We start from the raw sequence: 17,292 nt of genomic DNA, 5'->3' as shown, positions 1-17,292 counted from the left end.
TTGTTTTTTTTTTTTTTTTTAAAAAAACCTGATAACAAGTTTAATTTTGACCAAAATCACAAGAGGATGTATGACTACCAATCCTACTGGTGGATTACTGAACAGCTGTGACTGAGATTAACAGGAATTACTCCAGTGGCTTTCTCTTCAGCCAGCTGGATTCTTACATAGTACACAGAAGCCCAATTTCATCCCATGGTAAAAAGCTTCTGCATAGGTCCAAGAGTAGCTGGCCAGTTCCTGCATGAGCTATTTGTATACCATCAAAGGTGATTAAGTATGCAATTAAAACAGAAAGTATTTCTCTGAAACCATGCAGTATTTAGCTACGTTAAGACCAAAAAAGAAGAAAATCTCTAACTGCCACAGTTTAAACTTGGTGTTCGGGCCAGTATAGGCTTGTTACACAAACAAAGCATTGGAAAACTCATACCACGTATCAGAAGTCATAGCAAGAGAGGTTTTGTGTCCCAGTTCACCAGTATTTCAGACTAAAAAGCGTTCACAGTATCACAGAAATTGAAAGGTATGAAATAAATGATTCAACACACACACACACAAAAAAGAGATAAATTATATAAAAGAGATACTCAACAATGAGGTTACTGCTGTGTTCTGCATGTTCCAGAAATTTCTCTTGAGAGTTATACCATGTTTCCACGAATTAAATCTACACCAGGCTTTCATGTATCAGTGTTATGCAACCTGACCCAAATCCAAAGGGCCAAAAGCTGCACCATGTTTCTCTATTGGCCTTGGTCCACAATGAGGTAACTTGAAGCTACTTGTCCGTACCAAAGTTCATCTTCATTAAGTTAGTACTGTATATACAAATCTTAGCTGAATCTTCTCATTGCCCTTTTTGTTTTTACTTAAAGGAAACTATATATAAATGCTGGCAGTCAGAAGACTGCTTTTACATTTTTAATTACATCTTTTTTGTTTCATTAAAAATCATGTCACTAACTACTTTATTTCACTGAAAATACGGCTATTTCTACACTGTCTAGTATAGTGCTGTGTGGAGATACATCTGAGTAGGCTTAGGATTCACTCTAGAACAGGAAGCAAGACAGCTGCAGTAATGCTGCTAAAGACTAAGTTATTTAGCTCTGCTCTTAATTGCTCCAGGCACAGTCCTGTGCTATTCAACAATACTGTTTTGGGGACTCAAGCTACCATTTTTGCAAGATGTTGCACTATACCATGCAGAATACCAGCTTGGTCTGAGATAGCAAAGGAATACCCATCTGGTGCTAGGTTGGATGATGCAAGTATAGCCCATAAAAATAGCTCAGAGTACATCATTTGTTGTCACGAGGCACATGACTCACTTGAGCAATCCCGCCCGGTGGAACACATAAAGCTCATGGCCAAGTTTGGAAGTACAGAAAGGGACAACTCGAACAAAACTCTGGATCAGGTGGAACTCTGGTACATGATGCGGCACAAGGACAACACAGAAGTCTTTGTCCTGAAAAAGATTTGCGGACAATAAAGGCTCTTAGTGATCTCAATGTAAGCTTCAGACAAAAGCTTCTGACCAGAGGGAACAGAAAGAAAACAAAACTGAATGCAGCGCTTACGATGTACATACACTCCAAGTATTGCCCTACCTAGATGGCTTGATGCCCGGGCAGCACCAAGGAACTGATGAGCTCAACATTAAGTTGAGCAGTCAATTTAATTGTTCGGAGACCTATGCTGTAAAGGCTGCAGAGGTGCAAAGGAATGCAGGAATCTCCGTTGAATGCTCTCAGATGAAAGAAAGCATCCTCTGGAGATAAAACTGCAAGCCACAAATAACTTTATCCATTCAAACTGTTCAAGCGCTCCCTTCCAGAGTCTCTCCCATCCCTTTTTACTGAATACATGTTTTAAGGTAACCTCACTGCACACAGTGATGTTGGAGAACTCTGCCAATTCAGAAAGACGCTTCATGCAGCATGATACATGCTGAGAGACTCCTGAGTAGCACAGATCTGGAAGATGTTTAATCAGTTTACTCTGGCAGATTATTCTATGGCATCTTTTCAGCAGAAAGATATTATTTGAATCTCACTCCTTTTCTTCTCTTTAAGCACACTATGTGATTAATTTTTCTTAATACACCTGGTGACATTTTGTTTCAAGGAGTGGCAGGTGCACTGTTGGATGGATAAATTACTTAGAGATTTGAAATGTTTTCTGTGTTCGCTTTCTCTGGGAACTTTCTTTGGTGTAAGCATCATTTTTGAATATGCTGATACTTAGGGCCAAGTCTGTATCTCTGGTCACCAGGACCTGTCTCTAAAGGATGCTACCATGCAGTAATTTGTAGTATGAATTTACAACACACTGCAGCGTGCATTAAGAATGTCTCAGACAGTGAGTGGACTTTGTTACCTCAGATAAAGATTGATCACACAGGGCATTAGTGTGAAATAGCTACTGCACTGTAAATTCACATCCTTATTTGCTGCACATTAGCTTTGCCCTAAACATAAACCTTCAGTGCAACTGTTTAGGTTATAGGTAAATACTATGGATTTCCTTAATACTGCTCTTTTCTAGGCTTTAACTCTACTTCCTTTAACATATTTTCCCTGATTTTATTTTTAATTTAGGTACAGTCTGGATCTGTACATGATTTTAAAGGAGTTTGAAACATTTGCTCTCTAAATATGCATCTCAGAAAAGTCCCTATGGAACATAAACAAAGGATTTATGTACGCAACACGTAAAGCCCAAAAGCAGCCAAGGAAAGGAGTCAAGCTCCTCAGGGTAACTAGCCATAGCACACTCCTGTGAGTCACTGACTTACTCAGGCATCATATCTAAATACTCTGGCTGAGAACTGTACTAACATCCCATCATGCATACACATGCATACAAACTTTAAAACTTTAATTATACATACTGGAAAAAGCTTGAAAACATAATGCAAAAAATCCAGCGATCTGCAACCAAGAGTAAACACTGTTAAATAAAGTGCATATCAGACAGATCCTATACATTTCAATATTTACATCCCCATAAGTGCAAGGAACATTTATTCACAGCGCTAATCAGACAGTCCTGATAGTTCATCATTAATCAATTGCAGCTGTTGCATGCTGCACATCAGCTGTTGACTTCTAGTGCTTAAAGGATCACTATTAACAAGAACAATCTTGATTTGAAATACTATCAAAACATTAGGCTCTTCACTGAAATGAAAAAAAATTGACTCTCATGTTAACTCCAACATTTTTCAGAATTCATTCATGGCTGTCAGAGCAGCATTAGTATATAGCAAACATTGAGGTTACAAACAGTTGCTGCTATGTTCCACAATATTTTCGTCCAGTACCAAGGGTTCTGTCACTATCCACTTGGCAAACCTATCCAATGTACTTTATCAAACTAACAGGAAGATCAATACTTCAAAATTGTTTCTGAACACTTTACTTCTTTCCACTTCTCACCTACTGGTTTAGAGTAATTCCACTCTCTTTTCCATGGTGACAGTGAAATGTGACATTTGAGTTTAAAAAGACCTGAGAAATCTAACAAATGTTTCTCCTATGTGTAAGGATATCAGAGAGCTCTAAACCCATCAAATAGAGTTATGCTGAAGCTTTATATTTTTCCACTGTACAAAATGTCTTTTGAAGAAATTCAATACAGATATATATTACCTAAAAATATTGATAAAACCCCTCCTCCCTCCAGACCTGTAATTAAGTTCCCTTCAATTACTTCACCGATAATATTACTGAAAAGAGAAATAATTTCTAATTAAAATATCTATGATTGATAAATTGATTTAAAAAAAAAAGCTATAAATACAGATCTGGATTGGGGTATTATATATTCACCTATATAATACATAATTATGACTAGTTAATAGAATAGCTAAATGCGGGAAAGGAAAATGCCACTGCAATGTAGTTTTCTATTCCCTGGTATCCAGTACCTTCTTGGCAGCAAGGAACACAAGAATGGAGGTAGGAGATTTTTCAGGGGGCTTAAAAAGGTATCAAATATCTGCAGATAAACTAGCAATTTAGTTCCTTCGCATTTCACTTTCAATGCACTAGCAAGCCACACAACAGCTCTAGAGTTAAGAGATGGAAACATTTAGCAATTTGGGTAGCACAAATTCCCCAGTAGTAAACTTCCCTTGAGGGCTAAGATGCAATCATACCTACACTTCAACCAAACTACTATTTCTGGATCCATGCTGTGCAGGGTCAGCATAACTCCTTCAGAACGAGATTCTGAGATACAGTCAGGATTACCTCATGCCGTCCTTTCAAATGTATTCGCATTTCTAATGTTTCTTTTACAAACAGGTGGATCAAGCAAATGCACACTAAGGCAAAATATTTGAAAACACCAAGATCCACAGATTACTCAGCTCTGAGAAGAGGATCTTGCATGAGTGTTACTCTTAGGAGGAGTATTCAGAAAGGAATGCTATCTTCTCCACAGATACCCATCTTGGAATCCAAACTGTTCCAGAGATGTCTCCAGGAAAAAAAGAATGGAACTGCAGTGTTCAACGATAAACACTGTGAACATATCTTGAACAGAAACAACAATGACACATACAAAGGGTAGAATGTCAGAAGAGGGCAAAAAAAGTGGCAGATCCTTATCCTAAGCAGAATGCTATGAGCAGAGAACTCAGCTAGTCTACAGAGAGATTATTTCCGACATAGTTATAGATCACTGCTTTGAACTGCTATTTCAGTATAATGGAGTCATTCCTGAGCAAGTCCCTCACCTCAGTATTACTTTAAAATAAAGTTATTTTGTTCTGGAATAATTACCTTGCTTGAATTTTATTTTAGACTAGATTGTCCATAAATTAACTATTCTGGAATGGACTCTCTGCAGTGTGATTGTTCTATCATATGTACGTTGATCAGTGTTTCTAAGTACACCACAGACTTCTAGCACTGCATTTCTCTCTCTTCCTAATGAATTCGAGCTATATTACTCAGTAAATACGTACCAAGAAGGCTATGTGTTTGCTTTGCTTTGGTAACTTAGGATATTTGCATTTGTAGCAGATTCACAGTGTTTAATCCCTTTGGGTTGGCCCCCTCCTTAATCAAGAAACAGCTTAATAAATAGAATTAGTTTTCAAGGAGTTCTGATTTTTCTTCTTAATCAAGTTTATTCCTAAATTTCCCTTTAAGCCAGGTAAGTTCAGACATTGTCAGTCACCAATGACTACTACTACAAGTAGAACGTTTTTTCAAATGGTACTACAGCTGTCAAACTCATCATCTATGAAGTCCTTGCTACTGATACCTTGTGTCTCTAGAAGTTACGTGTGGTTTAAAGTGTGGAAGATCTTGGGTGTGCTCAGCCTCTTTCTGTCTACTTTTTGTAAGTATCTACATGTTTCGTCTTTCTTTCTAGGATCTATAAACAAGAGCACGGCTCATTTACAATCAGAAGGGGCCAATGTTCCTGGAGAGGCTTTTGCTGATGTGGCTGAGTATAGGTTCTCTCTTCAAGGGTGCAGAGAAATTTGGGAAAAAAATGTCTAAACCACATTTACAGATCTATTCTACTCCACCAGGATCTAAGAGTTCAAGGTCAGCAGCAGCAATCATTTTAAGATGAAAAGCCTTTGTCTTCCTCCTATAGCAGTGAATTCTAGAAAACTGAATCAATTCTCTCAGTGATGGGAGACTGAGTGTTTAGAAATGAGAAAATGTAACTGCAGAGATAAAAACCAGCTTTATTGCCCCATGAGCAGAGATGACCAGTACCATAAATCTAGCTCTTTTCAGAGTTAGCCAGCTTTGGAATTAATGTTTCATCAGAAGAAGTAGTGGACTTCCACAATTTCAACTAGTAGTTTTCCAACAAAAATAAATTCTTAACTTTTTGTCCACACAGTCCTACCAGAGATGGGAAGTTCCAGCTGGAGGTTGAAAATTTCAGTAAGTTATTAGCAAAGGTAAAAGAGAAATGAAAAAAGAGGTCAGAAAAAAATACTCTGTCACTTTCAGATTTGTCCTAAAAATGTAACATTGAAAGTTGTTATTAAGATTAGGAAAGCAGTAACTATTCATCTATACTTACCTAGTTTCATGTTTCTCATCAATACAAAACAGACGGATACAGAAAGCATTTGAAGCTCCTCTGTACACTGGATGAAAAGCACCTTTTTCTTCAGTCTCAAGGAGGGGTGTTGCTGAGGCTTTGAAATCTTTGCCTCTGACATCATCTAACGGCAGTTCAGTATGGCAAACGGTAATGGCTCCACCTTTCTGCAATAATAATAGACAAATGATCACTTACAACATTTAAGAAAATATTTTCATTTTTTAATTAAAAGGTTTTGCATCATTCCTATCTTACAGCATTCCAAGCAGACGCACAGGGATGTACTTTTTACTTGTCACATTTTGACAAATACAGAAATTCAAGGAGGTATTTTTAATGTGATATCTACCCGTTTCTGAAACACTAGATAAAAGTGGCCTTTAAAAGCATATACATTCTTGCTGAAGAGCAATATATTCACAAACTAACAGTTACCATTAGAATCCTTTTGTGAGGCAATAAAATATCTTTCAGAAATGTTTCTATATAAAAATTTTGTTTTCAGATGCATATTGAAAATATATGAAAGTTAAAAACATGTTATGTTAAAGAAAATGGGATAAATGCAGAGAATATTGTGGAAATGGAAATGAACAATAACGGGAAGAAAACCAGAGTAGCTTGGATACAGTACTGAGAGAGAGACTAAAGACAGATGCAACTGTTTAAAGTTTCTCGGGATAAATTCTCTGCTGATTTATGCTGCACCAACACATTTCATAGTAATGCTCTTTTATCAAGTCAAGCTTCACTCAACAGAAGAGGCACAGATAGAACGTGTGCCCTTTAACATCTACAAATTACAGGGGTAAACTGAAGCTGTATTGCTGCTTTTCAGCTTTGGTAGCTTTCCGTCTGTAGCAGATTTTTAGCTCAGTAACACAGTCAAGTCAAAATCTCAGGACTCGCAGATTTTCAGAGTAAGACGACTCTTGCCCTGTCTGTTACAGGAACGCTCTCTCCACATCTGCAGAGGAGCCCACTCGAAGCTGTGCTTCCACATGCCTTTACTCGGCAGCAGACCTGCACAAACAGGCCCCCATCCTTTTTCTCCTCTCAGTGCCACTTTATTCCCATCCCCACGCTGTCTGGCTGTTCATGTGGAACCGGATGGGAAAACTCATCTGATTAATAACTATAACCACCTCCATGCAGATCCTAGCTAGAACAGCTTCTGATCTATGCACAACAGCAGATATAAGTGTGGGCCTATGCAGAGGACAGTGCAGGAATGGAAATAATAAGCATTGCCTGTCCTAGTAACTTTTGCTTCAAATTAGCTTTTAAAGTTATCAGCATTGCTGTGTACAGTGGTATTACCTGCACAGCTGCATCCTGATCATGAATATGTTCAAAGTTTCGAGAGGAAACAGTCTCTGTTTCTTGACTTGTTTGGTTGCTTTTATCTTCATCTGATTAATGAAAAAGAATAGATGCATCAGGCTTAAAAATGCGAGCTTAACCCTCAGAATCACAGCAGTAACTAAGGAGTGTGCCAGACTACCTCTACTGAAAGTTTTATTTTATTTATTTTTAACACCCACAGTTAAAATAGACCCTCCTATAGTTACTTGGCTAGAACTTCATTAGACTATTTGATCTCAAGGCAAAAATCAGAGAACTGGTTATAAAGTAAGAATTGAACAAGACACAGTTTGGAAGCAATTCCTAACTCATGTATTACCTGTAATAAATTTTTACCCTATCTGAAGAGAAAAATATGAGCCATTAGTGTATTGACTGATATCTTAAACCCTGTGCCTGTTGCTAACTTGTTTTCTGATGATAATAAGCAAGGGCTCTTGATTAGTTCTCCTAACAGAACTGAAATTCAGAATAAATCCTAGTCAAGCCAGAACCCTTACTTATCGGTGCAAGCAGGGACAAGAAACAGGGATTTAAATTCCCATCTCAGTTGCTAAACCTAACTAGCTCTCTAAAGCCCGTTTTACTTCTTATAAAAGGTGGTTGCTCTTTCATCAATCTTTGTCAGTTTGCCTATTTCCTCGTCTTCCTCTGATCTAAGAATCTCTGCATGACAGATCATCCTACCATCCTCAATAACATTATAGTAACATTCTAGTCTAGTTCATTCCAACCTGAGTAATAATATTTTTGTGGACAAACAGATAACTAAGGTGATAGGATGAAATTACTTGTAGCCATCTGATGAATCAATATTTAAACATTGACTGCCATGATAGATACATATACAATGCAATATATATACTTTTATATATATGTATACACACAGAGCATATATATACATACTTGTAGCCATCTGATGAATTAATATTTAAACATTGACTGCCATGATAGATACATATACAATGCAAAATACATACTTTTATATATATGTATACACACAGAGCATATATATACACTGCATCTCTGGTCAAGTGCTTAAGCCAATTAAAGCAAGCATCTATATGTTAGGGAGTTTATTTAAATATCACTATACCCTTTTTCTTTTGCTATTCAATCCCCTGGCCAGGGCCAAATCCACAGCAGGTATTTAAAATATTAAGAAACCACAATAAAAATGTCCAAAGCCAATTTGGAACATATATGATGCGTTATGTTTGATTTCAATTACCCAACCATTATCTTAAGACAGATCTTAGCAGTATTACACAGCAACACGCAACAGCTCTATAGAACTCTACTGATATCAGATACGAGGGTGACAGAACCGACTATGAACTTCTCTAACATCATGATGCTTGCTAGACAGCAGGCAATCGCCATTTCAGCAGAAGTTATGCACTTTGGGGAAAGCAGTTCCTAAATCTGTATGGTGATGGATTATTTTCTTTAAAGTCAATGGAAGGTGAGGGTATTCAGAATGAGATATCATCTGATAATGCATCATAAAGATCACACTTAAAGTTAATGTTATGGATCAAAATTATTTTAATCATCAACTTGGAAAAGAAACGTTGAAATACTAGTGAATCCTACATATTACTCCAAATAACCACCAAAATTACTAAAGCAAAAAGTGTCAGCTGCTGTATTTTTAGCCCCTGAACGTATCTTCAATAGTTCTGCCTTAAATTGTCACCTCCCTAATTTCACAAATATGTTCACAGTTTGTTTTTATATTTAAAAATAAAGCCTGAAAATAAGTTTTAACTAATAAACTCTTGAGGTGTAGGTATTGCTGCTGCAGAAAACACATTCAGGCCAGGACGCCATTGCATTTGAAAGCTCCAGTAACACAAGGAAGTCAAAGTTTCTGAGCTCCAGGAGGAAGAAAAAAAAAAACCTTCAGAAAACCCAGCACAACAGAATTTTTCACTCCTCTCTCTGAACTTTACCTTGGGAAACCGTCTAAGCTATATTCACCAATATAAGCATTTCTTCATTCAGTAATGAGCTTTTTCTTTTTTTTTAAAAAATATATATACCTCAAAGGTTTAAAATAATTTAGCCAAAAGTATTTTTAGAAATCTGTTATCTGAAAATCTGTTTCTCTGTTAGCAGAAAAGAATGTAGATGCAACGTGCAGGGCAAGAAGAAACACAGGGGTTAGAAGTCATGGTTTCTCCAGGGGTATCACAGATGTGAGACTTCACAGAAATGATCAAATGTTGTCTTGATTAACACAGCTACATTTTTCATTATAAACAGCCTTGCAGGTGTCAGAAGTTCATTAATACAAGTCTCTTGTTGTCATGTAAATATTGATATGTTGTTTCTGACTTTATACTAAAATGAAATCCCTTAATGGCTCCACCATCCACTACTGTCAAATGTAGCTGCGTCACTGTTTACATATATGCTGTACACAAGTGACTGGGAAGAACATAAATATTGTTGCACTAAATGAAGTAAGGAACATGAACAAAAAGAAAATTAAAATAATTCAGTGATTGCTGGGTTGTTAGCAGAGGTAACAGTCAGCAGGATCAAGAAGCCAGTTCACCGTGAAGCCTGATGAAAAGCCCTTGAATCATTCCCACTGCATCATAATGTTTTCTAGCTACTAATTCGTGACACCATATAGAGTAACAACCAAATTACTGTAATTACCCCGAAACGTAAGTGGCATATCAATATTGTGTTAAAGACAGATTTTTGTATACTCTTTCACTATTATTCAGTATTACATTTTAAAAGGAAAAATAATATCAACCTGTGGTCTCTACTTACAAGCTAAAGAGCTTGAAAAAAATATCCTAATTATGTTTTTGGTTTGGTTTTTTTTTTTTAATGTGGGAACATAAAATTACTCTACAAAGGAATGCAACTTGCATTTTAAATTCTCAGCCTTCAAATTCATTAAAAGAAAGTCCACATTCTCTATTGATGTAAGGTGTCTAGTGAACCTTCACATCAAGGGACAATCTGGCAGCAAATTTCCAACACAGTAGCCTGCAGAAACGGTGCAATCGTTAAAACAGCATTCGTATAATCGTGCATGTGCTACACCATATAATCAAATATAAACTATATGTGAATGACACTATAATAAATTCCAAGGGTATAGGTTGGCCATTATATTGGAAATGCTTAACAGTGGACTACAGGGATGCAACTCTTATATGGGCTATACATTTACCAAAAAACCCCAAACAAACAAACAAAACCCCCCAAGAAACCCAAACAAGACAATTCCCTTTCCAAATTACATTTTTAATAAAATGAAAAAGTCAGAGAGGAGGGGAACTGTGCTTATGAGTAGGCTGGGGTTTTTTCACTGTAAACTTCTTTATTAAAACAGTGGGCTTTTTTTCTTCTCTTTCTTAATATAAAAAAAAAGAAAAAAATAAAGAAATATTACCGCTTTTCCTGGAAGTTTTCATGAATGAATACTGAAATGAATTTTGAGTCACATCTCGTGCAATAATGAAACCCGAATTATTTAGAAAGGGTTTTTCATTCAAACTGTTTGAAAAATATGGGCTTTTTGTTTATAGTCATGTCAAATGTGTAACAAGCAGTAAAAAGAAAAGCTCTTTATCAAGTATCTATCATATAAAGCATACATTTTCAATAAACCATAACAAACTGCTGTAACTTGTGACAAGCTAATGCCTTATTGAACTGGTATTAGAAATTAGAGTAATAATAGTATACATTTGATTTTTTTTCCTCTTTCTTTTTACTTTCTCTGAAATTCAACTACCACAGCCTTTAGTTTCATCTCTGTCTTTTGGCCATACTGGGCAGGTATAAACAACAACTTATAATGTTTCAGGACAACCAACACTTCAAAGTGTTATAATTGTTTGTTTATATTCTAAAATGTGCAAAGCCACAAGAGTAATTTTAATTATTATTTCACTGATAACAGAATTAATATTCCTGAGTAGTATATAGCCATAAGCTAACTCTAATTTTACTATTAAATTTCTAGTGGCTCTTTTTCTCTAGGAATAGTATCGGAGTCAGGCTCTTCGCTTATGATACTCAAGTTCCTTCTCAGCTGTGTATCTTTGAGACCATCAGTTATTTGTGCTCAAGCTATCTGAAAAAGTCTACAAATAATTATCTCTTTCCCCAGAGCTGCCCTTGTCATTCCACATAGAGGGATACTACTACTTTTAAAAATCTTTTTTGAAGGAAATGCACAGGATTGCAAACTAGTATCAACCATCAAAAATAACATGTTTTAAATGGAGAGGAAAAAGGAGAGAACTGCTAAACATGTTGCTTAATAAATTTCTGAAAAGCACTCAGATGCTAGATTGACAAGAGTCATATAAGAACCTGAATAGAACCATTGTTTATGCGAAGTTTTCACATTTAGAACAAGTCTCATAGATTTCCTAAATGTTAAAAAAAAAAAGTGTAACAGCTGTATTGTTAAAACCTATAACCATATACTCATTAAAAGGCTCAGCAGCACAGAATTTGCCACAAAACATGGGCCTACACCTTGCAGTCCCTGGATGAGGAAAGCACACAGAAATGTCTAAGGGTTTTACCAGAACCAGATAACAGTCACAGAATGGTTAAGGTTGGAAGGGACCACTGGAGGTCATCTTGTCCAAGCCCCCTGCTCAAGCAGGGTCACCTAGAGCAGACTGCCCAGGACTGTGTTCCAGCTGGTTTTCAGAAGACACTATCGTGAGTGATCTTTCTTCCTCCCTCAGTCTCATTTATGTTTCTACATATGTCTGTCCCCTATTTTGAAATAATACTTCTGAAGCTCCAGGAGCTTCAGAACGATACAGGAGGAGATAGCTGGCTTCCTTCATCTCTTATTTGCAAGATGCTTCTTTGCAGGGGAGGGGAAGTCCATAGGAGCAGCTCTAAGAATTTTTTTCTTTCCCTTTTCTGTTCCATGACTGTCAGCTCCGAGATACCAGCTGGTGACTGCCCTGTAGCTCCCCAGTTGCCTCTTTTGCCTGCTGCTTTGTGTTCAGACAAACAGATACGTAACCACCTAATGATGTTTTTTTTAATTCTATTACTGATAATTAGTAGATAGCAAAATGTTGCCCTTCTGCACAAAAAGCCCTTTGACACTGAAAAATAAAGATGACAACTGTAAATCATTTACATGACACTTGTGTTCTACAAACAGGAGACATATTCATGTTACAGTTTTTTATCATTTGCAGTAAGGTGGCTGGTAGATGTGTTGTTGTATCATGCCCAATATAAAAACAAAGAGACAGTCCCCGATCTCCCAAAATCTTGTAACCTAGAAGACTGCCAACAATAAGCAAAGAGAGCAGAAGTTGGACCACAAGGAAATTTGATGACACAAGTCAATGGGACAACATAATAGCCACAGTTAACCAGCTGCTTAGCTACTGAAAGACATTAGAACCAGATTTCAAAATTAAGTCTTCAATTAATAGTACAACTGTAGCTAACTGATAGAAAATATACTTGATGATTTAGCTTTCCAAAACTTGAAACCCAGGTTTATCCCATATCTGGTATAGACCAGCTCCCCCCAAACAACAATCACTTCTGAGTCAGAGACCAGGGCTATCAAAATTTTCTCCTGAATTAAAAAACACCAGGCAATCGTCTCCAAAACAGATACATTAATTTGTGTTTTCTGGCTAGTAAACCTATATCCTCTTCCAATCTTTTGGAAAACCTACTCAGAAGCTAGAAATAAATGCACCTTGAATCTATCTAGCTTTTTAGAATATAGATACCTTCTTGAGTGCTTGGCTTCTGTGGCATTTTGAGAATATCTTCAGGATGTGGTTTACAGAGTCCATGGAAAGGCCCTAAGTCAAAACACTCTTGAAACACGGAAACATTTACTTGAGAACATAAGCTCATGAATCCTACTGCAGTGTCACCATCCTGAAATACAAAAGCAACACCACACATATGTAAAAGTTGAGCATGTGATTTTAGGTCAGGACACAAAAAAATTGAACAAAATATTGCTGAAACATAAGAGTTAGTGTTCCATCTCTGTGGATAATAGAAAAGTACAAAGGAACTATTTCAGCAAAAGTTAAAGATCCTTTCCCTCCCCCTCCCCCCCTTGTAATATGTGTATTAGGCCCTCTATATTACGTTATAATTCTTTTGTTAGCTATGACTTGCAGGAGCATTAGGATTATATATATGGACCAAATAATGACCTATTGTTTCAATAAAACATGTTATAGTAAATAAAAAACCCATACTTTTAAACTACGTACCTCCAAAAAGGTATAATTTATCTTTAAAGTGCAGCTAAAGTAAAATCTGGATTTAGCTAGCCATAATGGTTGACTAATTACTAGACACTGCTTTGTAAATAAAATTGTGCTCAAACTGGAAAGTGTATTTTATTTTCCAATGAAAATGATTAATTCAAGAAAGCAATTATATAGTATATAAACAGTATCTAATACAGTATATGGTATGTATTATTTGCAGCAATTATAAGCGCTAAATATTTTCAAGTTCTGAAAAAAAAACCCTAAGAACTAGTCTTAAAAAAAAAAAAATAAAAGTGCCCTGGCAAGTATGAAAATGACAAGATCCCTGCAATGCTGAAATGGCACGTTACTCTGTATGTTTGACTATTACTGAAGTTTCCAGAAAGTTGCAGTCTTCAGAAAGAAATACACTCTGAAAAATGAGAATTGGCATGCTGGAGGTTTTTTGGCTTTAAGCTAAGACGAATCTAGAAGAAGGAAGCTCTTCAATTTTTAGTATTATATGCAACTTTCTGGTGAAACACACGTAATCAAAATATTTTTTTTCCTTAATACACATAATGAAAGCCTCCTTTATAAACATAATGAAAACTCAACAGCTAGATTTGTATAGCTGTTTTATCAGGCCATCAGCACTCCAATAAAAATAAAAAAAGTATAAAGTTTAATTTTTTTCCCCTCAAACAACAAGTGATTGTTTGCCTTGTTTGCGTAACTGAACAAAAGCTGGGTCGCTGCAGTTGTCTGGCTGCTATGTAATTTTAGGCCCAAGGCTCAGCAGAGGCTGATTAACCAAATCCATCTACCATATGTGCAAAAAGAGGTTGCCAGCTTCATTCTCTGCAGGGAAAATTGGCATCTATCTTGGTTCGCATGGAGGTGTCTTTCCAATCTGCAGCAGCAGCGGCAAGTATAAACTATGAGGGCCGGAAACACCTTTTGCTGGTATCATATTGAGCTATAAATGCACAATTGAAATGTATTATTTATAAAGATAGCCGTTTGTAATGTGCTATTACACTAATGGTTTATTGTTTCCCATTTGGCTTCCAATGGTAGTGATTACATGTTAAGGTTTTATAAAATCATTTGCTATAGAAAGCAGACTTCTGGAATTAAGTAGGTTATGTTGCCTATCAGCTTACAATACCATGCACAATTACTAACACATGAAAATATTAGCAGAAATTTTCAGCAGGATAATTATTACCACCTCTTTCTTATTTAAATTAAATTCCTAGGTTTCTGTCTTCAGTTCAGCAAAAATCTGACTGCCTGAGCCAGGAGATGGAAAAAATCTACAGCATTTTTAACTACAAAAGTATTACTGGGTACTAGTTTTCACATGCAGTATTAATTTTCACCGGGAGTGAAAACTGGTCATCTATAATGCAAATGTCTAAAATGGCAACACGGTTTCTTCAAGATGGTCTGTTCCAATTACTTGAAAAGAATCTACACAATTACTAGGAATTGCTGCTTCATTTACTTAACAGGAGGTATCACTTCTAAAGAAAGGAAAGACACAAAATACATGGCGGAGGGCACTGCGTGTGTGCAGATCATGAATTCTACCTTCCAAAAGTGAGCTTGTTCTTTTTATTCGCTGAGATGCAGTGTGAGCTGTCACTCACACATGACATCACTAATGTTATGATTAGGCAAAACCAGAGCTCATGGCAGACTGACCTCACAAACAACAGCCTGATTTTCTCCGTCATGGCATTCTATGAGATCAGCAAGGAAATATTCACTATAGGTTTCTTTCAGAGTCTCACTCTGACGTGTCCAGATTGGCACGAGATCATCATAATCTTCCAACCTACAAAAAAGAGATTAATGTCCTAAAGCTCTGCGATTAATAGGTCCTGATACTTTTGTTCTACTCTGTTAGCATATGGACAAATATTACAAATACCTGATCCAAAGCCTCCACCCACAAATAAATAATTTCACCTAGGACACATCCCCAGCGCACACTAAGCTGGGAGCCTCAGCACCAGAGGAGAGACAGAACCACTATCCAAAAGCCAGCACAACCCACCTAAGATCTGGATTGCCCAACAGAGATGCTTATCTTTCCCTAACAAAATACAAGGGCAGCCCATTTCAAAATTCTCTTGCCTAAGGCATCTCAGGCCAGGTGGACCTGGGCTTTAGGCCTCATTTAAAATAATTATATTCAGTGAGCCCAATCATCAGTTGGTTAGAGTTGGCAGAGATCTCAAAAAAGCAACACCAGTGCAATTTAGAAAATCAGTTCTTTTTTTTAAAAAAAGGGGAAAAAAAAAAAAGAAAAAAGAAAATAGTGCCTTCCTGTATGGGAGAAACAGTGCTGAGTATTGGCTAGATTACTGTTATTACACACAGCAGTGTGGGAGTCACCTGGCAGAAATCGAGCCATTATGCCTTTGTAAGGTCAAGTTAATGCTCCACCATTGAAAAAGATACAAAGGCCAAAGTGCAATTATTCCATCCCTCTGCCTCATGAAAGGCTTTCTGCATAGGTGGGAACCTGCCGCATCAAGGCTTAAACTGCCTCTACTACTCCAGTCTGTTCTTCATGCTACTGGCGCAAAAGCTGCCTGAGCCGATTTCCAATCAGTCCAAGTTTCAGTGTTAGACTCATATAGGCCCCGTACTGCATGGATTTTTATTTAATTAGGCAACAGAGACTCTTTCCCATTAAGTCACTTTAAAAAAAAAAGTTAATTCTTAACCTGGATCAATGTAAGTCTTAACAAGACGTTTCAGTGCTTTTACCAATGCAGTGAAGGAATTCATTAGTCATATGTGCTGCGACCATGGCATAAAGGCCAATGGCAAACCAGCTCTAACACAGAACTGTTTTCAATAAGATGAAACCACTTCTTTATTTATCTATCTGAAAAATGCATGAATTAAGTGGTCCAACCAACAACTCCACAACTAAAAAAGCAGTCAGAAGAGTGGGGCTGTGATGAGCCGTCAGAAGGAATGACTTTTACTACCGGACTGTGGAGTTAAGAAAACCCTTTCTCCTCAGGGCCATAAGTAGACTGCTACTGAACATGCTTTTGGTTATCTCGGTTATCACATCTACAAACACACAAGAAGAAAGACGAGCCCCACAGCATGAAGGAATTAAATCAAGAAGAGTAAACAACGCACTTCATCAAACACAGGAATACGTTTATGCTTACTGAAAGAGACCACCACCGTTGGCTCCTTTGAAACAACAGGTTGCATCCTTCAGTCACAGAGCGCTCAGGAGACTAACCTGTGACGGACAACTGCCTTGGGAGAGTCACTGTGAGCCCATCACCTGCGCGTTCTGCAAATGGCAGCCTGCACCCTCCCCTTTGGCGTACCCATCATCTCGGTTATAGCATTTCTAACACTCCCAGTTTGACCTTTTTAAAAAGCCTTTCAAGACTCTCTTTCCTCATGTAGAGCTGCGACCGGCAGTTTAAAAAGCAGGAAGATCTGCTGCTGCTCTCGAGGGCCGCAGCCCCTTAGGTCCAGAAGCCGTACCGTAAACCCGTCGGCACCCCAACGGGAGCTTTCCAGAGGCCGCGGGGCCGGCTCCTCCACG

General features: G+C 37.3%; 1 protein-coding gene across 1 annotated transcript in view; it reads right to left on the bottom strand.

The window, feature by feature from the left end:
• CFAP61 (cilia and flagella associated protein 61) overlaps positions 1–17,292 on the bottom strand; it is a 109,426-nt gene that overhangs the window by 80,949 nt on the left and 11,185 nt on the right. Inside the window, exons 6-11 of the mRNA XM_019474429.1 lie at positions 15,408–15,540; positions 13,215–13,368; positions 7,411–7,502; positions 6,067–6,254; positions 2,900–2,939; positions 1,335–1,474 (exon numbers count right to left, since the gene is read on the bottom strand). Of these exons, the coding sequence (XP_019329974.1) occupies positions 1,335–1,474; positions 2,900–2,939; positions 6,067–6,254; positions 7,411–7,502; positions 13,215–13,368; positions 15,408–15,540 (747 nt within the window). The remainder of the gene's footprint in view (positions 1–1,334; positions 1,475–2,899; positions 2,940–6,066; positions 6,255–7,410; positions 7,503–13,214; positions 13,369–15,407; positions 15,541–17,292) is intronic.

Source organism: Aptenodytes forsteri, unplaced genomic scaffold (assembly GCF_000699145.1).
Source record: "Aptenodytes forsteri isolate BGI_AS27 unplaced genomic scaffold, ASM69914v1 Scaffold185, whole genome shotgun sequence".
In the NCBI taxonomy this organism is placed as follows: Eukaryota; Metazoa; Chordata; class Aves; order Sphenisciformes; family Spheniscidae; genus Aptenodytes; species Aptenodytes forsteri.
The sequence above is the reverse complement of the archived record's forward strand: the minus strand, read 5'-3'. Positions and strand labels throughout refer to the sequence as shown.